General features: G+C 44.8%; 4 protein-coding genes across 4 annotated transcripts; 1 reads left to right on the plus strand and 3 right to left on the minus strand.

Moving 5' to 3' along the window:
* Positions 1 to 58: 58 nt before the first annotated feature.
* leng8 (leukocyte receptor cluster (LRC) member 8) lies at positions 59 to 9,883 on the minus strand. The gene is made up of 15 exons (XM_040166140.2): positions 9,493 to 9,883; positions 8,659 to 8,794; positions 8,087 to 8,227; positions 7,839 to 7,916; positions 7,065 to 7,479; positions 6,568 to 6,751; positions 6,314 to 6,484; positions 5,827 to 6,075; positions 5,578 to 5,736; positions 5,153 to 5,447; positions 4,829 to 4,930; positions 4,671 to 4,739; positions 4,452 to 4,581; positions 4,148 to 4,355; positions 59 to 4,057 (listed from the first exon to the last, which is right to left on the minus strand). The coding sequence occupies exons 1-15, from the start codon at positions 9,531 to 9,533 to the stop codon at positions 3,895 to 3,897; spliced, it is 2,541 nt and encodes an 846-aa protein (XP_040022074.2). The 5' UTR covers positions 9,534 to 9,883; the 3' UTR covers positions 59 to 3,894.
* Positions 9,884 to 11,788: 1,905 nt separating this feature from the next.
* On the plus strand, positions 11,789 to 14,524 carry cdc42ep5 (CDC42 effector protein (Rho GTPase binding) 5). Its single transcript, XM_040166177.2, has 2 exons — positions 11,789 to 12,013; positions 12,743 to 14,524. Exon 2 carries the CDS (start codon positions 12,745 to 12,747, stop codon positions 13,630 to 13,632), a length of 888 nt encoding a protein of 295 aa, XP_040022111.1. The 5' UTR covers positions 11,789 to 12,013; positions 12,743 to 12,744; the 3' UTR covers positions 13,633 to 14,524.
* A 1-nt stretch (position 14,525) lies between these two features.
* grwd1 (glutamate-rich WD repeat containing 1) lies at positions 14,526 to 18,595 on the minus strand. Its single transcript, XM_040166170.2, has 7 exons — positions 18,276 to 18,595; positions 18,067 to 18,184; positions 16,677 to 16,842; positions 16,364 to 16,574; positions 16,083 to 16,225; positions 15,509 to 15,700; positions 14,526 to 15,053 (listed from the first exon to the last, which is right to left on the minus strand). The coding sequence occupies exons 1-7, from the start codon at positions 18,499 to 18,501 to the stop codon at positions 14,745 to 14,747; spliced, it is 1,365 nt and encodes a 454-aa protein (XP_040022104.1). The 5' UTR covers positions 18,502 to 18,595; the 3' UTR covers positions 14,526 to 14,744.
* A 535-nt stretch (positions 18,596 to 19,130) lies between these two features.
* On the minus strand, positions 19,131 to 23,185 carry LOC120811061 (uncharacterized). The gene is made up of 5 exons (XM_040166180.2): positions 22,619 to 23,185; positions 22,185 to 22,291; positions 21,494 to 21,565; positions 21,229 to 21,375; positions 19,131 to 20,998 (listed from the first exon to the last, which is right to left on the minus strand). The coding sequence occupies exons 1-5, from the start codon at positions 22,629 to 22,631 to the stop codon at positions 20,600 to 20,602; spliced, it is 738 nt and encodes a 245-aa protein (XP_040022114.2). The 5' UTR covers positions 22,632 to 23,185; the 3' UTR covers positions 19,131 to 20,599.
* Between the last annotated feature and the right edge of the window lie 418 nt (positions 23,186 to 23,603).

Genomic DNA, 23,603 nt, shown 5'->3' on the forward strand with positions numbered 1-23,603 from the left:
CCAATCAGATAAATATGTGAATGGAAATCTCCCACCGTGAAAAAAAAAAATCACTGGATGCACTTTGTACTTCAAGTTTATTAGATTTTTTCAAAAAATATATATATACACACACGCACACACAGTATTTACAAAATGGCAGTTTATCGGGTCGGATCTGTAGATAGGGAGGAGGCATTGCAGATAAACCTTCAGCTTTAGTTTGTTAGTGAGCAACATAAACTACTCAAGCCGTTCAGACGCTGTTTAATACTTACTAGCGAGAGTGACTCATTGCACACGGCAAACAGCCACAAACATACTCAACACAAGAGGAAAAGAGAAGAATGAAGAACAAATACTGGTTAGAGGGTTGTAGGAGAGCGCAGAAAAGGACAGCATGCGGGGAAGGTAAATGAGAGAAAGTGAGAACAGAGAAGAGGCTAATTTGAATGACGGGTAATGAACACGGCAGAGGGGCGGGACATGAGGAGTTCTACCAGTAAATATCGAGGAAGGAGCTACAAAGACTGATGGGAGGTACACAGCAACATGGGAGCAAATAAAATACTGAAAACATGACTCAGGCATCGGAGAGGAAAAACCAAACATCCAAAATGAAAAAGTTGCATTGTTAGTCATCGTGGGTGGATCTAAGAAATAAAACAATAAAATGTGAGGGGAATATCCATGGCTGTATCAATGCTGAAGACCTGAGACAGATGCACACACGTCAACCAGGTGTGTACGAGTCTTACATGGACGCAAACCAAAAGGCAACAGACAACCATCGATTAGGCAAATTTACATAGGAAACTAAACAGGTCATCTCTTAGAATGGGAGCGGCCGCAGCACTGGTCACATAAGAAACTTTGCCTAAAGACGACTAAGGATATTAAAAAAAGAAACTAAGATGTTGGTGAATTTTGAGGTCAACGTTTTCTGTATGCCCAGACACATTTTCGATCAAATATACGGTTGACTGTGACTAACTAACTCTAGCTTTTCTGTCCATCAAAACAAACACCGGCCAAATTAATCCCAAATATTGAAAAAAGGATTAAAAAAAATAATAATAATCTTAAGTGACATTTTTGCAGCGAACGGCTGAAGGGAAATTTCCAAAAGTATAAATGCATCTGAACACACAGAAACCAGCACAGGAGGACTTTGTCAATAATCACACATCAATTATTATCAATTAAAGTATCACATCACACAGACATTTCTAATATTTGGGTTAGCAGCAACATCAACATTTTCCACATTTCATGGTGGAAGGCTCCCATGTATTTCATCAGCTGAGAGGCTTCAAAGTGAGCCGGTCAAACCAAGACTTGGGATCGCTCACAATTCACCCTCTCCGGCTGGCGTCTGGAGGCGGGTCGCCCGCTTATCGTCTCGCTCCTGCAGAGCTGCAGTGCTGCGAGCCGAGGAACCAGAGCTCTGGTGGCGTGTGAGAGAAAAGGTTTGGGGACTGAGGGGAGGGAAGAGCAGAGAAGACGGGACCAGGTGCATGAAGGGGAAAGAAAGAAAACATGTTGAGGTTTTTGTCGTTACAAAATGATTGCTGGAACAACAGAACAGTTTCTCTAACAAAATGACAGTCAGGTTAGTATGCGTATTTCGTCAGCATGATGCTCACTTATCACTTTATGGAAGGTGTTAAAATGATGTGTGTGGCAACAGTGCTCCTATTGTCAGAGATGTATCTATATGGATACATATCTATTGATGTGTGTGTGGGTTTTGCATGGGACAATCTGCCAACACTTTGCGTCCAATGGGACCATTTAACAACCATATTTCTTTTACCACTTTGAAATTGTGCACAATATCCCCTGCCACTGCAAATATTTTCATGCTGTACTGGCAAAAAAAAAAATCAATAAATCCACTCTGATGATGATGATGATGAAGACATAGAACACAATCTAACCCGGACCGGTCTGCGTTGAACTTTACTTTTCACATGAGTTTTGCAAAATCCAGAAAAAAAATAAATATATATTTCACACTTACCCGTGTGTAAAAAAAAAAAACTCACCCTAACTCCCTAATTGAAAAGAAATCACAGCAGTATGATACAATATTTACAAATATATTCTTTGCAATAAACATTTAACTTGTCCAGCCTGCACACTCGCGTTCAGGGGATTCCTAAATACCCCCAGCTCAATGTTTCTACAGTGGTAACACCGTTTGTGTGTATATATATATATATAAAAAAGGAATGATATCAATCTGTGTTTTCAATTTCTGCACAATTGTCTTAAATAAGGATTCAAATTATAGATCATGGTGGACAGTAGAACAATTGTCAGAGAAGTTAACGTAATGCGTAAACAGTCTAAAATTGCATTTTTTGTCACTACTACTGTGAAATGGATGTTAAAACACTTGTCTTCATTCGACTTTAACGGCCCTCTTTATAACATTAATGTCATTAATGTCATTAACTAATTTCAAATTCTATAACATACGATATTCAGACTGCACAAGTATATGTGCAGTAAATTCCGGTGTCGCCACTTTGGGGATATTGTCAAATGGATTTCTACTCAATTCACCAGTCTAATATCAACCTGCAGATATAAATCGTTTTACGAGGCAAATACTGCACGAGACGCATCACATTTAACACAGAAGTAGTGTGAGGCAGCATCTCTGCTGTGCCGCCATCCACCTCCTTCCAGAGAAGTCCCTTTCGCTTACCAGCCGGGTGCAGCATACAAACCACTCATTGGTATTCCTTGTCGCCGGTGCGCAGACGCTCCCCGACTTCACCTCCCGCTGTATTTAGAGATGGCAGATTAGCTGCCATTGTTTCTTTGGCTAAACAGCTGGTGAAGTGGAGACGGACAACGCGGAGAGCAGGCGGGGTCGGCTGGATTCCGGGCGCAGCCGGGACTCGTGACCGGGGGGACGATGGGAGGCGGATTCCCTCGGTGCCTCTGGCCGCTTGGACTCTGGAGACGGAGGAGCCTCGGCTCGGACGCGACGGGAGGAGTGAGGAGGTCACCTTGATGAAGAACACTGGCCTATATTCTTTATTGCGCAAAAAGTCAATGCTCGTCAGGTTGAGACTTCTCCCCCCCCCCAGAAATGGCCAATTATTTCATGAATTTGACCGGCGAATGGATACCGCTTCATGAAATCAGGAAGCAGACCTGAGACTTCAGTCCATCGCTCCGTTAAAAAAGGCCATTTGCTTTCCGTACGAGGCAGAAGAGGCACAGCTATCTGCAGACACCTCCAGGGAACCAGGCGTAGGACAGAATATACAAACCACCACCTCCTCTTCACCTTCTTCCTCCTTCAGGCAAACTGCTGGAATCTTCTCAGCACGTTGGCTCACAGTCTCTAAGGGGCATATGTAAAGTTGGCTTGTTGTCAAACAGGAGAGAGCTGGATAAGTGACTTGAGGAACAGCGGTTTGTATTTCGCGTTCAGTAGAGGAGGCTTGAATCTTCAGATCTTGGAGCTGTTGACTTGAGGAAGGAAAAAACATAACAGAACACTGTTAGCTTTGACATCTGATGGCGGTTAAGGAAGAGACCATGAGGTCGGGGGAGGGGCCTCAATGATCTGGTTCTGTGACTTCTGGGCCTCGAAATGCTGAGACTACATGCTAATCCCACATCTAAACTGTCCTGACCAATGTGGTGAGAGAACTCGGGCATCAGGCTAACCTACAATATTTGAGTGAAATTTTATCCGAGTGTCAGAAGTTGCATCTGAAATCTGAAGCTGGCACGTGTCGTTCTACAAGGGTCTTCTACAGTTGTTAGTTTCCAAACTACCCTCTTTGAACAGGCTACGGTGTCTGAAGTGCAGTACAGTGAATGTGTGAGGATCCGTGACGACCCCTTAGCGGCTCCCTTATTGGCACTACTCCCCTCCACCCCCCCTCATCAGCAAGCAGCCAAAGCGGCTGAGCTGGCTTTGCAGTCTATCTTATGGGGGTCACAAGGGTAGAAGGAGACACCTAGCCCAGTAAGGAAGGCCATACAGGAGTCTAAACAAGGGAAGCCCAGATTGGACTGCACATACTGCACTGGCAAGTCAGGCCTGAACCTGCAGAAGACAAGAGAAATTTAAACCTCATTAGTTATGAGGCCATTAGGTGAGGACCCGAATGTGCAAACCGTCGGAAACTGTACTTACGTTTTAACTATGGCCCGAAGTGCAACCTTTCTTTCCCTCTCTACAAACTTGTCAATTAGGTACGAAGCCATACGAGGGGCTTCCTGGTACAGCTTGAAGAAGCGGCGATAGTTTCCCAATGCCCAGGCAGCACGGAGGGCGAGGGCATGAGCCACACAACTATCTGCCCGCAGCGCTGGGGTCAAGTAGACCAACTCGGTGGTCAGATCTGGAAGGGAAGTCCAGCGGAGAAAGATTAAGTATTAAGGGAAGAGAGGACGACGACGTGTAAACACGGCTGAAAAGCAAAACGGTGCGATCATACCTCCAGAGTTCTTAGTGAAGATGTAATACATTAATCTATATGCTGTAAACTCTCCGAGGTTTTCTGAGGGGTTGTCCTTGTACAGGGCCTTCAGCTGGGTCTGGCACTGGTTGAACTCTTCGTGGTCCCCCTGAAGACAAACATTCAGTTAGCATTACAACGTGTACTGCCGTCAATTGCAGCCACTTCAACGTTCATCAAACGGAAACCCTCGTTCACCTTTTCCAGGGCAATGCGTGCGTGACACTCGTACACTTCCACTGTGAACTCGGTACGAACTCCTTGGACCTGCATGACAGGAAAAGACATTAACAAAACAACCAAATTGAAAAAGATGGAAAAACAAGGGACGATTATGACTGCTCATAATCACTAACCGTGAGATCCTGTCGTATGGACTTCATCTGTTCACAGGCGTAGGTGTAGTCCTGGTGGGTCTTCCAGTGGACTTTCACAATCTGCAAAGATTTTCTCAGGACCTGGGAAAAAACATTTAGAAAAAGATCAAAGTCTGTCTTCTGAGACGTAGAAAGTGTTTCATCATACATCATGTCTTCCTTCTACATTGCATTATGCAATTTTGCTTAGTATGCTAAAAAATCCAGCGAAAACAACAGTGATGGAACTCAAAAAGCCTACACATTATTCTAAGACTATAATCCGGAGCATACACAACAGGCCGACAAAAGGACACAACTTACATGCACCGGGCGCACGGTGGAGGGGTCCGGGGCACAGGTGAGCCTCAGATAGGACTTGGTGATGTCCTGGCATGTTCCCACGATGGGACAGTCCTCCCAACTGAGGCCTTCCTGCGTTCCGTCAGGCAAGTCCAGGGAATTGATGGAGAGAACCAGGGGCTCCGAGCGGAGCTGCTTGTGGAAACGAGCTGCTCGGCTCTGCTTCTTGGCTTCTCTGTTGGGGTCATGGAAATCCAGACCAGCATTGCCACCTTTCCTCTTCTTTCCAACGGCTGCGTTGGAGTCGTCCATGTTTCTGGGTGAACAAGTTAAACGGTTGTTTACAAAACAACATTATGTCAGAGCAAATCAAGTAGCAAGTCTTCTTAAAGAACAGTGGTTGATGAGAACAGCAGGGGCCTGATGAGATGGTTGCATTTATTTACCTCCTTCCTCTGTTGGATTTTCCTCCTCTTCCCCGGCCGCGCTCCCCTCGACCTCTATCCCTGTCATTACCACGGCCACGCGCGCCTCTCTGACTTCGACGTGACAACTGAGGTCGGAGGTCGCTGGAGATGCTGCTGTCTGACTGTGAGCCAGAATCACTGATAGCACAGACAAAAAAACATTAAAAAATAAAATTTAAAATAGAGGCCCACCGCCACCAAAGAAATGACAGGGAACTGGTTTCCTACCTGCGCTTGTGCCTCTGGTTGCTGCGGTCTCTGTGACGGCCGTGGGACGGGGACGGAGAGCGAGAGGAGGAGCGGGAGGAACTCGAAGATGGACTCCTCTGTGAAAATATATTCCGGTAGTGGCCCAATCTGTGTGCAGTACCCCTGCCTCTGGAAGATGCAGCTAACGCACCTCCACCGTGGCTAACTGAACCATCCAAGGTCCTCTGGGACTGAACGGCTTCCCAACGCGATGGCTTCATCTTGAGTCTGCAAAAATATATTTTTTAAAATAAGCCCCAAGTCACAATCCGCAACTTTACAGATCAAAATAAGCAGATTAAGTAAATCAAGCTTTATCGCAGCAATGTAACTAAAAACGAACACAAAAATGTAACTCAGAGAAAACCACATCAATATATTGTAAATCTGCAACGTTCAACGTGAAATCTCAGAACTTGGATGACCCCAAGTATTAACAACACACTAATGGACTTTCTAAACTCACTCTGGCAGTGGTTCACGAGTCCAATCAATAGTGTAAGCAGAGCCATCCTTCAGCCGGTCCTGCAGCACCTCCTTCAGCACCTTCTCGGTACGATCTTTGTCTTCTTCCGTCTCACAGGCTGTAAAACAGCGCTGCACATATTCCTTCATGGCTTGCGGCCAGTCCTGGGGCCTGTTGAGAAAGCATTCTCAGTCCACTTATCATTCACTGGCTGCCTTTTTTTTTTTAAATAGGATACGAAAACTAGTTCTCACCGCGTCTGAGCCCCTCCGGGTGCAGGACTGGCAGAATCGGAAGGTGAGGAAGGAGCTGGATTCATTCCTGACTGCTGCTGCGGCTGCTCGCCTGGCGGGAAAGCCTGATTTGACATTGGAGCCCCCTGAACCGAATAGGGCCTCTTGTGAATATTGAACTTGACTGAAGCCGCTCCAGGGGCCTCTGTGACAGAGAGGCATATGATTAAGAAATTTACACAAACACTTTCTTCCTTCTTTGCAGCCTTCTACAACCATAACAAAATAACCACTAGTCAGTCTGTACAGAGATACACAGAACAGATAACAGAACTTCTTTGAATAAAATAATCTGGATATATACGGTTTCACACTGTAGAACCATGACGTTGGTCCCATGTTCATATTCTAAATCGCACACTTCTTCCAAAAGGAATGCGCCCGATTGGTCAATAAACAAACACAGAGCTCACTGGTTGGTATGGATGTCAGCTACTTCACAACAGAGCAAATCTTACGTTTCATGCGGTGCCAAAGTTGCTGTCCTTGTTTCTGGTTTTTGTTTTTGTTGGCCTCTCCTCTGCCAAGCCCTGGCACATACTGGCCCTGCTGCTGCGAGGCGTTCTGAGAGGTCTGATAGTTGTTCTGTGGCTGGAAGCCCTGTCCATAGTTGTTCCTTCCCTGGGAATGATTGTAGACTGGCATTTGGTTGGAGTCACTGGGAGGGTATTGCATGGAGTTATTTGCGCTGTAGGCATTTTGTGATGGAGATGGGGGGTACTGGGAGTTGGGTGGGGGAGGGATCTGTGGGGGCGGAGGGGGGTTCTCTGAGGTGGTCGGGCTCTGGGGGGCCTGGGGAGTGGCAGGGGGGGGAGGTTGTGATTGAGACTGGTAGCCAGTGGACTGGTCTTCCATTCCCGGCACTGGAGGAGGCTATAAAAAGGAAGATGGAAAATAACAATTTTAGGAACTTTTTAAAAAAGGAGGAACATTTAAGCTACATAAATGCACACTAAATAAAGATAAAGTAGAGTCGAAGTTCAGCCTTTATGTCTGTTGTTGTCATTAGAGAACAGCACATCCTGTGTGTGTGCACCCTTTTCAGCGTACCCACATTGTACCAATTTGCCACTGTTGAATTTTGAAAAAGAATAGTCTTCTTTTATGCGTTGCTTCATTGCTGTACATGTGAGTCTTGAGCCCAAAGCAGAGGTACATCCCGAACCATAAATGTTGTGAACTGCTACTATACATGTGATGTCACTATAGGCTAGAAAATGATTATTACGTACCTGTCCGTTAGAGGGGGGAGTTCCCGGGTAAGGCCCTTGGGGTGCACCATACTGATTTGATGGATATGCTGCTCCATACTGGACATAGAGAGAAACTCATGTTATTGTAAAATCATCTCACAGCATCAGATGTTGATTTGGGAGGAACAGATAAGCAAGCATTGCAGCGCACAGTATAGAACGCAAGTGCATTGTTTGTTTTGACGTTATTTACATTCAGAGAAGAAGAAATGGACTTTTGTACTTACTGGATTCATGGGGTAGTAGTAATTATAGGGGTACGTGTATCCAGGGTATTGCTGAGTTTGTTGATACCACGGATAGTACGGTTGCTGCTGCTGTTGCTGAATTGCAGCAGAGTCAGTCACCACTGGCTGAAACTGGCCGGCCTGAAATGAGACAGGTGAACAAATAGATGTGTTATTTAGATTACCCAATAGAGGATAGATAGATAGATAGATAGAGGAACCAGACAGGTCAACGCTAGAAGAAAAGACAAACAGAATGTTTGAGGAAAGTACTTACAAACCACGAGTTAAACGGATCCTGTTTTCCACAACTTACATATCCAAACATCCGTTTGCCATTTCAGGCACTAATTACTTACAATTCCTACACCATTGTTACCAAAGGAGTACTGTATTTTTACAAAGAAATAAGGAAGAAGCCATATGACCAGTATGTAGACATCTTCTGCTAACGTTGTATTTTAATGTAGTCAGGAGATCTTTTAATTGCGATAGATACAATTGTTAGAAGTTGTTAGAAGATCCCCGGAGATGAATTGAAAGCGGCAGGTTTGATAAACATAGAGACACACCTCTGCCGCGGCTGTCCGGTTGGCTTGTGCCGCCTTAGCAGAGCTCTGGCTCTTGTTAATAGACGCGAGTGCTTGTCTTGCCTTCTCCCATTCTGGGTTCTCGTGAATGTGGCCCTCTGACGCTGCACCGTAGGACCTGCGACCAACCAGAGCACAACGACGTTAGACCTTTCAACACTTTACTTCTGCACAAGCTTCAAATCCACCAGCTTAAGTATCGTTAACACAATTTAAAAAAGATATCGACCAATGGCGAGATTAACATTGTAAAAAAACAAAACATGAATGACTTATTAAAAATATATTTTGCTTTCTGTCTGTACGTAAAACCAAAAAAATGTAACGCAACCTGTCTAAACGTTTGCAATAGGCTCAATGGGGTTTACCCAGCAGTTGGCTTGTCTTATTTAACTTAAGCCAACTAACTTGTTACGGTTAACCGTACACTAACTAACGTTAAGTTGTTAATCATCGCTACATAAAGTCTAAATTTGGAAAGTAGCGTCAATCTTACTAACGTTTATGTTAACTTTTTTCCCCCAGAATATTTCGTCCCAAAACATACGGTCAGTTACAACCAACGACATGAATGGAAAATGGTAACGTTAAACAGCTAACAGGTTAGTCATTTGTTACTAGGTTAATTCACTTAGGGCGTAACGATACGTTATGCTAACGCTTGTCAACACAGCTCAGCTAGGCGAATAGTGAGATATCACTGCCAACCGAGCTATAACCGTCATACCGTACATACAGGTTTTAATAACGTTGTTGTGCAACTATTTAATCCGCCCCGAGTATTGTGTGTTCTTTGTAGCTCAAAATGTGACCTACCAGTTTGTTGTTGGGTTCGCTTGGGTCGTGTTGGCCGCCATTTCGTCACAGACGGCGGCTGGCGTTGAGAGCTAACGCTTGGGCAGTGGATCGCTAGCTAAGCTAGCTGGCTAACGTCGTTAGCTCTCCTGCTAAAGCAAAAACACGTAAACAAGATTAAATCTGACACGACGATCAACGGATCAGGGGAGCAATCGGCCCCGGCTGCCGCAAATACCGAGCTTGCCAAACAAGCCAACCTTTAATCGACCGTTATTAATATAAATGTATAAATTAACGAGTGCGGTGAACATTCGCATTCCGTCGTTCTTCGTTGACTCCAAACTTCTCTGACCAGGCAGCGGAGAGACAAAATGGCAGCTCAGTAAAACTGGCCAAGTCAGGAGACGTCATTTCGTGACGTGTTTTGTTGCCCGGGGTACATCCTGTCAGGCGAAGCTCGTCCCCGTGTGATCGTCGCCTCCTCATCGCCCCCTACCGACTAATTCCGATCTAATTCCGGTTTAACGTTTCAGCTCGAGGGGCCTTTCAATAAATGATTGTAGCGCCTGATCGACGAAATACAGGAAAACTTTTCTCAATAGTTCCTTGCTGAACTTAGCAGTGAAAAGAATAAAATAAAACATTATTGGGGTGATTATAGATAGTATGTGTATTATATTGTGTATTAGGATACATTAATGATCAGCATATTCCCAATTACCACTCTACATATCAGGTGTTGCCAACATGAGATCATTGAGAAAAACATTATACACTTTAATTGACCATCTTTGGTTGCACACCTATATGTGTTATTTGCCTGATAAACTACACAAATTATTCTTTTTTACTTTAATATGTATAGATATTATACATGCTTTTACATTTTATATATCAGTTTGTCCTCTTACCCTGCTGTGAAGCCACATGTTGCAGTATATGTGTGTGTGTGTGTGTGTGTGTGTGTGTGTGTGTGTGTGTGTGTGTGTGTGTGTGCGTGTGTGTGTGTGTGTGTGTGTGTGTGTGTGTGTGTGTGAGATAGTGATAGTATTACAGAGAGGGGAGTCACATCCTGTCAGACAATCTGTCCCACACCTCCTCCATACAGGCCTATCTGTTGAGTGGATTTTTTTTTTTTAATCTGTTGTATGATTCAATAGTATATATAATAGTTTAAGCAGTAATTAACAGAATTAATCACAAATATATTTTTAATCCTTTTAAAGATCCTCTTTTGCCATTTCTTACTTTTTTAGAATTGAAATTAAATTGCCCCTTAAATGCTGATAATGAATATTATGATGTTGAAGAGAATTCAATGCTTTCCTCTTGGAGTCCCCACAATACAATTAATAAATGTCTAAATTTGTGGACATTGTCCAACCCGCTATGAGGATGCGCCCCTTACAAATAAATAAAAAAGTAACGTAATTCCCAGACCATTTATGACAGTAAATTACATCATGTGGCTGCTGAGTGAATGACGTGTCCCTATTGTTGGCTTGTCTGCTACACCATCACATAAATATGTCAAGCATTTGTGACAAAATCTCACAAACAATGACCCTCTACCCAGCCCATTGTTTGAATACCTGGTCCTTGGTAATGCTTGTTTCTTTAACCCAGGAGAGGAAGCTGGATAAATAGAATAGCAACCCCCCCCCCCCCCCCCCCCCCCCCCCCCCACACACACACACTCTCTCCTGCTGTTTTAAAGTGGACTTGTTGGTTACATGAGGGAATGAACGGGTTATAAATGTGTGAATTGATTGTGCAACAAGAACAAATACGCTATTGCCTAAGTGGTGCGTTGGTTTAACCTCACTGACAGCATTCCACCATATGTCAAACCCTTTGGGAGAATGTCGGTATGAAATGAAATGTGCTGAACTGAACTCACTTTGGCTTGAAAAATCTTTTCGATGTCGGTTTATGTAATTGTTTGTACATTGTCTTTATCGTCTTTGGGGATTTATGTTTTGTTAAAATGGCCCACGTGCTTAGTGCAATAGTTTAGTTTAAACTCACAAACATTTATGCAGTACTTTGTTTAAAAGTCCAGTCCTCAGCTGTTTAATAAAATTATTTTTATTTATTTAAATATACCATCATTGTGGGAGGATTAACATCTTCTGCAGGAACTAATGTGAGTTGCCACCAACACATGTTGGACTTTTCATGTTGCTCATAATAAACAAACATAGAACATGACAACAGCCGTATCCCATTTAAACAAATGAAACCCAAATAATTAAAACTATTTATGGTCCGGTTCCTCTTTAACGGAGAGTCCGGCGGAGTCCACCGATACTTTGATCCAGAGCTCCCAGTAACGACGCGTCACTTCCTCGCGGCGCTGCCCATCCCTTTGGAAACACACACACACACACACACGCACACGCACACACACACACACAGAAAAGCTCACACGGACCAACGACGGCGAGAACAAGAGAGAAAGACGAAAGTCAGAAAGCCAGATGAAAAAGTGGGGAAGCGAGCAGCGAGCCGAGCAAAGAGCAGAATATCACCTTTAGAGGTAAGTTTTTCTCCACTTTCAAAGTGTCCGCGTCGCTGTTTTTTCCGCGGATCGTGAAGTTTAACATGGATGCGAAACGTTCCCGCGGCTTTGTCACTGAGTGTGACCCGCGCGTGCTCATCGTACTGATGTATTTCAGTAAAATCATATTATAAGTCCCCCAATTAAAACGTCATTGGAAAGTCTTGAGGGCTGGTGTGGGCCTGTAAGTAAGCCCCTTCCCCTCCCAAATCTGACACACACACACACACACACACACACACACAATGTAAATTCTGGTTTACCACATATGACGTCGATCAAGAAATCGTCATTCATTATCAAACGTGTGGAGTAATTATTGGCTAAATAATTCAAATTTCTGAGCTTTTTTTTCTCCCTCAATTTAGACAACCACTGAAAGTAGCAGAGATCGATGCCTTTGATGCTGTAGACCCAGTTACACTTTTTGTGTAGAAAGCTACTTGTTTTTATCCGCACACACCCCGAGGCCAGAGAAAAGTATGTGCTAACGTTGCACGAGTGTGTTTCAAGTACAAGTCTCAGCACGGCCTTCACAGCCACGCCGGTGCCAAAGTGCTCATCGCTGCCCGGCGATATTGCACAACATGGCGAGGTGTTGACACTGCCCCGTCTCATCGTCCCGCCGTGCTGCGGCTCCGGCGTATTTATGAATCGTCTCCCTGTTTCATCCCTCTTTCTCCCCGTGTTCCTCCCATCTGCACACAGTCATGCCGCTGCACAAAAGCACCCGGGCGCCTCGCCTGGACCCCACCATGATCTCAGCCCCGCTGGGAGACTTTCGCCACACCATGCACATCGGGAGAGGGGGCGACGCCTTCGGGGACACCTCCTTCCTGTCCACCCTCGGCCCGGGCTCCGCCAGCCCCGAGCCCGAGAGTCCGGGCACGAGCCCGACCGCCGACCTTCAGGTGGCCGTCGACCGCGGCGAGCTGTACACGGATGGTCCGGGAAGCCCTCAGAACCATGAGCTCCAGCACTCTGAGTCGGTGTCTTCGTTTGACCTGGACCTGGATCTCGGCCCGTCCATGCTGGGAGACGTGCTTGGGGTGATGGACGGTCTGGGGTTGGACTGCGACGAGGAGGGCGTGCTCCATCCCAAAAGTGGCACGTCCTTGGTGGAAACCAACCAGGGAAAAGGGCGCGTGGACATGCGCTTGAACACGCAGAACGAGCTGAACGGGAGGAACTCGGCTGGGTTGGATGGAGACCAGGTGGGAGACGGCAGGACGCCGGATGCGAACGGGATCAAGCAAAAGGGCTCGCGGCCAAAAGTACGATTCAGTGACAAACGCGAGGAGATAATACGGCGGGCGTCTGAAGAGGAGGAGGGTCAGGGGGTCGACTTCCAGGACGAGGATCAGTCGGCGTGCCGCAGTCCGACGAGGGCTGACGGCGCGGTGGTCGAAACGGAGTTCAACAACCACAAAGTGGATCTGCCTCCCAGTCCGGCGTCGTCGCACAGCTCAGAGTACGAAGGAGTCACCGCGCTGGACCGGAGGAGGGTCGACAGCTGCCACTCAGAGACTGATTCAGAGGAGGAGGAGGGACGGGGCTACACGTTTGAAGATGAGTTTGATGACGAAATCGGTCTATAGGGCATAGGTGCCGCTTTGCCTTTAAAATAGATATTTGCTGTCGACTAAATCAAGTAGACTGTATTTTCTTAAACTCGTAACTCAAGTGCCATTTGAATGGGAGGCGTAAACGGACTTCAACTGGATTTTGAAAAGAAGAATTTAGTTTGACGATGTTGCCCAACTGGAAAAAGCATTTTATGGTTTGTCTTTAAGTGTAACAGATTTGCAATAGACTGTCCTCTTGCTCAGAAAGATCAGTGCATCGGTGAAAGGTTTGTAGCACATTGATTTATTTTTATTGACTCGGTTTCTTAAAACAGACTAAGGTAATGATGCTTGTGTCATCTATTTCTACACAACATTGTACTTTTTGTCATAGTGCCTTAAAGAGAGCGGTTTTCTTACACTATTGTACCATGTTAATGTTTTTATAGTTATTTCTCATACTGCATGTTTTATTACAACGGGTCTTCTCTTGTTTATTGTATTCAACAAACGTCATGGTTTCCAGAGAAATAAGGATTAGTCAGACGTTTGCATGTTCCTGGTCCACATCGGTTTAAAACATCAGGTTTCCAAAAATCTTATCTGTGAGGCTGGACTAATACTACAGCGCTGAGACAATCACAGGATTTTAAAAGGTCAATTGTATATCGTGACCAGCGATGTATTTTGTTCATGTTGTTTGCTTTTATAATGCTTTTACTTTGAAATGTTTTTCTTTTTTATTTCATAATACTGTATGAGGGAGAAACCTGTTGAAAATGCTGGTTCAAACATCACTGTTGTGAAATAAAACAAATATTGGGATTTTAAACTATTTCATCAGCCTTGGCTACGACTGTATTTTCTTTAGAAATGTGTCCTGAAATACCTGAAATAAAAAAGGTAAATTCTTTGCCTCAACATACTGAAGTTGACACTTTATTTTAAGCATGATAAACATACAAATGCACTTAAAGCAAAGTTTATAACACCATACGGTGGCTGCGTTGGCCAAGAAACGTCCAAAAGGAGGATTATTTCCCACACAGCTCTATGTACATTATTACATATTAGAGACTAATGCTCATTACTCACTAAATATATACTACTCATATCGATGCAAAAATCTCTCACATACACACATGCTACACAGATATTGTCCTGAACACGTTAAATCCTGACAGCGCCGTGGAGACCATCACACCGGGCATCTGCGGGTGCCAGTGGATCTCCTTGATCTCTGACTGGCCCTGGTGTAGGAAGAGGAGCTGAGGGGGCAAGTCCTTCACCCCCTCCACCCTGGCACCCACGTCACACGACTCCACGGACAGATCCCACTGGCTCACCACGTCGTCCGCCCCCGAGGCGGCGAACACGCTCGAATCCACGGGGCTCCACTCCACCGACGTGATGGGCGCGCTGTGCTGCTTGAAATTGGCCACGGGCCGTCCGGTCTGCGGGCGGAGGGCGGAAACAAGAGGTGTGACAGCTGATCGCCCGCTACGCAACACTCGGGCTGCAGAAGCATCAATCCGAACGGGAAAGGCTGATTTATGCGTGTTTGTATTCACGGCCTTTTGTGTCAACACATTGACAGGGCGTAGGAACGCGTCTCAGACCTAAATTAAACATTGACTGCAGTATTAGGGGGATGGTGACTCCGGTAATGACACTATTGTTTAACGGGCACAAGATGAAACACTATTAGTTGGGTGTGGCCAAACCGTGAAGGTGTTTTTTTTTTTTTTTTTTAATCGGATGGTGTCACTCTCTGGGGTTACTTTGTTGTGACGACACTCTTTAAACCTCATAGATGTTCAATGGCACACTGAAACGGTTGCCCATAAAGTTACTAATACTCAAACTGCAAATAGTAATGTTGGGTATAATAAATTTTTCTTTTTTTTACCTTAAACTGACGAAGGTCCCATACTTTCAGAAGTCCATCGTCCCCTCCCGACAGGATGAATGGTTCGCTCCTGTTCCAGCTGATCACGTTGATGTCGGACGAGTGAGCGCCGTCGGCTGACAGCATTGAGTTGGGAGGGGCACGGATGTCCCAGACACGAATAGACTGATCCACCGAACAAGATGCAAAAACCTGTGGAAAACAAGGCCGTACAGATTTTGTATGTATTGAGAAAGGTTGCACACACACAGGAGCATAAAGGAAACTTCCCCTGTGAGGCTGCAGGAGTCACATCTGCATAGCACAAGCTAGTTCGGAGACTAGTTAAATTGCACATTTAAGTCATTGTATAAGTGCAGATACGGTCCTGATATTTATGTCTCTTACTCTGCATGCATGTCATTTTGGTTCAGGCAGAAACCCAAATGATGGATCAAAGTCGGCAATTGTATTAGATGAAAAGAAAAAAACGCTTGGTGACGCTTGGGAAATAGGATGAGCGCACGTAATTAGGAGAGACTATTGTAAAAAATAAAATAAATGCACTACGTCACTATTTTTCCTACAAACATACTGTAGCTTCAGTAGGCGACCACTGCAGATCCTCGACAGACTTGCTGTGGGAGCTGAAAGGTCGTTGGTCAATCTGCCAAGTCCCTCCCTCTCGCGGCTCCCACACATGGATGTTCTTTTTGCAGTCTCCGCTGACAAGACGACCTGATAATAAAAACAAAATGGAACCCTTCAGCTTTTAGTCGACACACACACGCTACCTTTTCTCATCCCCCCCCAAAAAAAGTAGTAAGTGTATTTAACTTGGCTCCAAATTTCCTTAGGGGTCAAGGAGACGCTTACCGGGTACTGTAGGTGACCAATCCACAGCGAAGCCTTCAGCCATGTGACCGGAGAAGCTGAAGAGAGCGGTGGCTTCCTTCTGCTGTTTGATGAAAGAGGCCATAGCAGCAGAGCTGTGCACGGCTACCAGCTGGGGTTGGAGGTCAAATATTTCTACTTGCCCCTTGTCTGACCAGACGGCAGCCAATGACTGCTCTCCACGTTGGGTCGCCTGTGAATTCAGAAGCAAAATCAGTCCTTGGGCAAGTTGAACGAGTTCCCGGTGTAGCAGGAATTCATGTACTAGTTCGCCACAGAAAATGTCAGAACATACTCGGACTCTGTTGATCCCTCCATAGTGAGGCATCATGGCCAGCTCCATCTGCGGCTTCTTATCTCCATCCTCCTCCTCGTCTTCATCGCTTTCCTCATCACTGCTTTCTTCACCCTCTTTGTCTTTCTCCGTTCCATGAAGGTTATGCATACGTATGACAAGAAGTCTGCAGGAACGTGAGGGGATGCATTAAAGAAGACATTAGACTACTATGGGGATAAATAAGCTTTCCATGCTTCTGAGTTTCAGAATGACACAAAATGATCTTAACTGAAGCTGGGTGGATGATGTCAAAGCAAAACTGAAAGTGTACAACACAAGTAGCTATTGTACGAAGCTTTACGCCCTGGCACACACACAATGAATAATGAAAATCGACCAGAGTATTCAAACGCTGTGCCTCCAATTATCAAAAGCCATCTAAAAAAAACAGTAGTGTTTACAGGTTTAACTCCAAAGGTTGGTATGCAGTTTGGTCACATTGGAAGAGTGACTAAATACAAACATCCAGACCCCAGTCAGAAACACTCATTTTACGGGTCTGGTGTCACATTGTCAACACATGCTGTAACCAACTTGGGCTGACATATAATATTACAGATATTTTTAAGATCCACGCTTGTAAACCTATTTTGAGATTCATACTTTATTGTTAACTTAAGATAATCTACATTCGTCCTGTTTCCACTTTGTACTGCGACTAATGCACAGAAATTTGCTATTGGTTTATAAAAGTTGTATATTATTTAATCCCCATCATCGCTCACATACGACATGAAGATGACGTTAATATAAAGGTTGAGACAGAATTATACTTTTGTTTGGAATGTTTAGTTTTTCCACATACAAGATCTGGGCTCTGAATTCATACAGTTTCTCCCTTTCAGGTCCCTTCTACACAAACCTTTGGACTCTAGTTATTGATTTTACCATGTCTTGGTCCCTGTAAGAGGAAGTGTTTTTTTTTAATCTTTGAATGTGACAATCAAATAATCTGATACGTGTACCGTTGCTCATTGCCAATCATTTCTTTCTGCTTCTTCCAAATATTGTGTTATGTTGAAATAAAGCCACTGATTATGGCTGTAAAACACAAAATCCCAGAAACAAATCTTCAAATGACATAACATGTGATATTTATAACGATCCTATTAAAAAGCTAATTTTAGTGGGTGTGGACAGTTCTTTTCCCGATGTCATTAACAATATAAATGATATCTTCTGGACTCCGTTGCCTAGATACCACTATTGATGCCACCGTCTGGGCGAAGCAACGCTGTCGCCATAAACTCAAAAGGCACCACGCTTTAAGTTTGACTACTTGATGTAGGGAAACGACACCGACAGCGTTGTAGAAAGGCCGTATTCACTAAAGTTCGGGTGTTTGGACCTGTTGCTCATCGCCGTGTCCGCCTGCGTGCCCGCACACAGCAGCATGGACAGAGGGAACTGCTCCCTGCTTTCTCCACCTCCGTCTCTCAGCACGTCGAAGCTCAGACACGGAGCACCTGAACACAGAGAAAGTTGTTCGTCCATTCAAGTGCTCCGGGGACGAAGTCTGCGGGGACTCGTTTGGGCTGCTAATACAATTCGTCTTGCCTGTTTGACACTCGTGGTACATGCGGTAGGCGGAGCGGTCCATCTCCAACTGCTCTCCCGGCCGAAGCGGCTCGATCCCGGGCACGTAGACTTTCCTCCCTCCCTCCCCGGCCGCCCCTTCCTCCTCCTCCATGTCGACTCCTTCGTCCTCGTCGCTGCCGGCCTCGGCCAGCTCCTCCATCTCGCCTCCTTCCTCGGCAAACGTGTCGTCGTCGGGCGCAGACATCTTGGGTCAGAGAGGCAGAGAGAGAGAGAGCGCGCGCGCGCCTACTTCCGGTCACGTGGTTTAAACGGCACGCACTGTCAGCGCTCCCCAGCTGCCGTAACCCTTCCCCGCACCCTCACTCTCCTTGTCTCCCCCCGCCCAGTTTACGGGAATCCGGCTGGCCCCTTTGCCTACTTGGCCTCATGCTGACAGGAAACAATCGGACTTTTCTCCGAAATTGACCAGACTGCGTTGCTCGAACATGCACGTTAAATCTGGGAGTTAAATGAACGCCCTGTTTTTTTTTTTTTTTTCTCAGCCCGTCTCTGTTGTTTAAACACGCAGTAGTACCATGAAGTGTGGGTCATGTGCATGTACCGGGCCGAGGACGAGATCTCCCACATGACCGAGTGAGTCAGCTTACTGCTAAATGCCACATGTGAGCGACCTGCAGCTGCACGGAGCTGACACCGGGGTCAGCAGCCCCGGCAGACTAGATCTGCAGTGTAGGAAACATTGGGTCAACTAATGAAGTTATATTAGGTACTTTAAGTAGTTCTTCGTGAGTAGTCTACTTGCCAGTAACCGATAGGCCTACTTAGAGATGTACTGTGTGCACAGTCCAGAAGAAAAGTACTTGAGCCTTTGGCTTTATTTTCGTTTTCTTTATTGTGTAAAAATGTTGTCTTTGAGCACTATGTTCAGTCTTCGTAATCTGCATTCATGCTACATTGGGGTTCTTTCAAATCCAATGGCAAATCAAAGTTGATGTGTAAGCCCAAAGGTCTGTTTCCCCAGTATTCCCCAGTACTACATACCTCTGTATTCTGAGGACTATGAAACAATGATCTTCCTGTGCGGACAGTGCTGCACATTACATGCGTGGGTGTGCACATGCAGGGACAAGTGCGAGCACCAAAAGTTAATAAATAGAAGTAAAGTATTTGAACACGGGGAGGGAGTTTTTTAGAGAGTATAGAGGCGGTTGAGCTCCCATGAACGCAGACTCATAACACAAACTCTGTCATGTTAATGGAATGCAAAGTCCAAAAAAATAAATCAAAGTGCCATTTATACTGTCATACAGATCTTTTACTTGAGCAAAAATAGGAATACCGCAATGTAAATATATGCTGTTACATATGCTGTTTTAAAAAATGTGTATTTGAAAATGAAAATCAAATGAAACTATTTGAGTAGTTTTTGTAAAATACATTAAAGCATCAAAAATAAAAATAACAAAATGCAGAAAAGTGCTGCCTGGGATTGTTACACTATACTTATTACATGTTGCATTTTACAGTGGTTGGGGAGCCTTTTTTAACTGCTTCATAAACTTTTAGGTGGTTTCATTTTCAACGACGCACCACGTCTGTAAACTCCAACTCTCAGAGGAATTTAGCGTGTGTAAAATTCATACTACTCAGACAAAATGTCCCTCGGAAATGTAGCAAAGAATAAAGTGTAAGGTTACACAACGTGGAACTACCAAATTGAGCATCATTTGATTAAATGTACTTGTTACCTTCCTGTTCCAAACTGCAAATACCACAATAAATACAGCTCAGAATCCTTGGGATGTTATATCCAAAACTAACAATGCATATATATATATATCTCTATATATATATATATATCTATATATAGATATATATAGATATATATATATATATATATATATATATATGTATACATATATATATATATTTATCTAAATATCTTTAATTTACAATTATGTACAAAAGCAGATGCCCAAATCTTACATTTACATAACATTAACTGTAAACAGTGATGAATCCCACATCAATTAACAATGGTTTATGTGCATGGGCTCAGCATTTATCTCTGGTTAGCATGGAGAGCGTAGCTAGTTAGAGCTCGTGACTTGCTCTAGAGAAGACGGCTATACGTTTATCTGTGATATCAGCTGTTACAGAGTACTGTTGCACAACTATGTGAACTAACTTTGGACATTAAATATAACCTGTGCATGCCACTTCATGTCAACAAAGCTTGCTGTATTAAAAACGCCACAAGCATGAGAAAACACACATTCAGTGCCACGAAACCTCTTGCATTTTGTGTGCATCACAACGAGAAAAAGATCCTCTTTCGGTAACTATGGCAACAACCACCGGTAAAGTCTGAATAGCACGGGGCCCCAGAGGGGGACGGAATATGAAAGGGACGGAGGACCACCGCTAGACAGCGGCAGTTTAATGTCCATCATCTCGTCAGGCTCCTGCTCCTGCTCCTCCTGCTCCTCCTGCTCCTCCTGATCCTCCTCCTCCTCCTCCACACTGCTGACGGCTCGCGTGGTCAAGAGCCGGGCCCTCGAAGGGCCGTAATCCTTCCTCACCACCGAGGGGGGGAATGTGGGCAGGATGCAGGTTCTGATCATAGGCAAGCACCCAACATCAAGCCATCGGGCGAGGAGTTCTGACGTTAGCTTGAGCAGTTCTTCGGGGGACGACGACAGCGTGGAGAACTGGGACAGGTCCGTCTCCTCCTGGAACCTCTGAGACATGACAAATGAAGACGAGTTAATTGGTTTGTTTGTGCCACAAGAATTCATTTTTGAAATAAAAGTTGAGTAAACATGAATGCAGTAAGAAAACACATATTTTAGATGACCGGAGATATTTCTGGCCTTCTTTTGGGACATTTGAGTGGTTTTAAACTTCCACTTTCTTTTACAGAGTAAAGCCACGGAAATAAGACACTGCGGCAAACGATTAAAGATCCTACCACTGTGTTGATGTTCTTTTGTATAATTCTATTCAGCGTTATCTTCAGGTCGAGGATTAAGGAGCGATTCAGGTGCTCATCCCAGAGGTTTCCGAGAAGCACATGCCAGGACTCGAGGAGGACCACTGCGGCGGGGAACACACAACACTGCGGGGAAGAAGGTAGAGCAACAACAACGGCCCCAGAGTTAGTGTGCAAAAACACATGTGACATTGTGTTAAACATCAAACCGCACTTCCCCCTTTTTATATGACAAGCAACTCACCGGATCAGAGTTACAGAGCATGTTTTTTGTATAGCGGTGCACCACATAGTAATCCCGGGGAAATACCGTCCGCTGTGAGAGAAAACAGAAACACAAGATGAAACAAGTTTCCGTTCATAGCTTAAGGTTAAAAATGATCCTTGACTAATGAGCTGCAGTGACAACTGAGACATGAACAATGTATGGCTGTAGAAAACACTCCACAATCAATCTAATATTACACGACGCTTTTATCCAAAGCCACTTACAATGAGTACATTCGACCATTAGGACACAAACTCAGAAGAACAAGAAACAAGAAAGTGCAGTTTCATCAAATGAGTAAATTTGCTATAGATAAGTATAAGTGCAATTTAAGTGCTACAATTTGTTAGTTGCGTAACACTGAGTTGAATCTAGACACTATTTGATTCCCTTAACTTTCTTGAGCTACGCATGTGACTTGTACACGCTGCAATCAAATAGCTCGGGGGGGTCGAGCTGATCATTCTCATTCATTTAAGGGAGATCTTCACCGTTGGCCAATAATTTATAGCAAGTAACTAAAAACAGACCATACAAGTGATAGGAGAAGTGTATCTTGAGCTTATCTAAGTTAAACAAATACATTACAAATAACTTATTCACACAAGCAGGAAACGCAAAAGGAAATACATGAAATCATTAACAAATGCAAAAGTTTTATACTTACAAATCCAGTCGGATTCGAGTCGATAGTCGCCTTAATGTTTTTCACACCTTGAAAGTCATACTCGCATCCACCACATCGGACAGCCAAGAGTGATAGCAACAGCAAAACTGTAACAGGCATGAGTAAGAAGAAAAGAGACACGTTGAGATAACTGATGGAAACTTTCTGAGGGTTTCTGCATACTTACTCAGAAACATGACATCATATCCTGCCTCAATCAACTGGTTATGCAGAAAACAACGAAGAAACATTACTTGTTGTCCTTAGGCATTGAAAACGCCATTGTGACAATAAGAAGTAACGCAAGAAATTAGATTGGACTCACTGATTAAATACGCTTAATAGCCAGTTCAGGTGTTGCACTATTTCCCTAAGGACCTTACAAAAGAAGGTTTGCAAAGAGCAGCAACATGCAGTGAATTATTGTTCCTCACCTGGCAGTGACATCCTTTTATCTTTCTAAGAATGGACACTTCTCCATTTCTCTTGTTGACGGCAATCCCTCTGCAGACGGGTTTCTGTGTCACTCGGGAAAAGGGAAAGGTTCCTCTTCTGTGGCTCCCAGGGGTCTTTGACGTCTGTTTTTTGTTGTTTTTTCCTCCTTCACCGTTTGATATTCACTCTTCTCGCTGACATCGCTGAAACATTCCTTACTTTTGACTCCCTTTAGGCGCTTTCCAACAAATGTCTCATTTACTCTATCACGCCATCTCCCTCTCTCGAACTTTGGGTTTTTCCCACTTAAGCCTGAGTGGCTGCAGCTCTTTCCTATGAAAGCTTTTGTTTATTTTATACTAGATTTCCCTTTCTCCCTCTCACCGCTGACCTAGAATCTTCCCGAGCAGCCCAACGCGAGTCCTTCCCCCTTTCGCTCGGAAGCTGGTTAATGGTTAAAGCGGGAGAGTCCGTGGCCTCCTCCTCCTCCTCCTCTGCGTCTGTCCCTGCGGCCACCCTGTGTGTCCTCACTGCGCTCAAAGTGAAAGTGCTCTGCCGGATTGCCAGTGTGCTCCCTTTAAGTCTCGCCCCTCCCACCGCCACACGTTTTACTTCACTATTGACTGACCCGGCCCCTCTCCTCCCCCACCCCCCTCTGCTCCCCACATTCCCTGACACCCAGCCACTTACCCCCCCCCCCCTCCCCTCCAAAACCAGGCCCGAGGAGGCTTAGTCATGCAGTTGGAGCGTATGTTTTTCATTTGGACCTCTCCCCCACACCTCTGTGCCTGTCGATCCCGTCTTTATCCCTCCAGAGCCAGTGCGCCATCTCATTCTATTCAACCATCGTCTTTTTTCTTCCCTTTCTCACAGGCCTCAAGAAAGAGACATTGCAACACGACATCACTAGAACTTGCAAGTCATTCCCCGATTTGACAGCTTTCTGCAGTCCTTTCTGATCCAAGACGTGTCCACAGAGACATC

Source organism: Gasterosteus aculeatus, chromosome 20 (assembly GCF_964276395.1).
Source record: "Gasterosteus aculeatus chromosome 20, fGasAcu3.hap1.1, whole genome shotgun sequence".
Lineage (NCBI taxonomy): Eukaryota > Metazoa > Chordata > Actinopteri > Perciformes > Gasterosteidae > Gasterosteus > Gasterosteus aculeatus.

Coding starts and splice junctions, on each gene's coding strand:
- leng8 (XM_040166140.2), bottom strand. CDS start 9,533: ATGGCGGCCAACACGACCCAAGCGAACCCAACAACAAACTG. Junction 5,448..5,577: donor AAATCCAACAGAGGAAGGAG/GTAAATAAATGC, acceptor TTGTTCACCCAG/AAACATGGACGACTCCAACG. Junction 4,582..4,670: donor CACGCATTGCCCTGGAAAAG/GTGAACGAGGGT, acceptor GTTTGTCTTCAG/GGGGACCACGAAGAGTTCAA.
- cdc42ep5 (XM_040166177.2), top strand. CDS start 12,745: ATGCCGCTGCACAAAAGCACCCGGGCGCCTCGCCTGGACCCCACCATG.
- grwd1 (XM_040166170.2), bottom strand. CDS start 18,501: ATGTCTGCGCCCGACGACGACACGTTTGCCGAGGAAGGAGGCGAGATG. Junction 16,575..16,676: donor GAGGGATCAACAGAGTCCGA/GTATGTTCTGAC, acceptor CTGAATTCACAG/GCGACCCAACGTGGAGAGCA. Junction 15,054..15,508: donor GGGACCTTCGTCAGTTTAAG/GTAAAAAAAAGA, acceptor CTCCGCCCGCAG/ACCGGACGGCCCGTGGCCAA.
- LOC120811061 (XM_040166180.2), bottom strand. Junction 21,376..21,493: donor TGCTCTGTAACTCTGATCCG/GTGAGTTGCTTG, acceptor TCTTCCCCGCAG/TGTTGTGTGTTCCCCGCCGC. Junction 20,999..21,228: donor AAAAGAACATCAACACAGTG/GTAGGATCTTTA, acceptor GTCATGTCTCAG/AGGTTCCAGGAGGAGACGGA.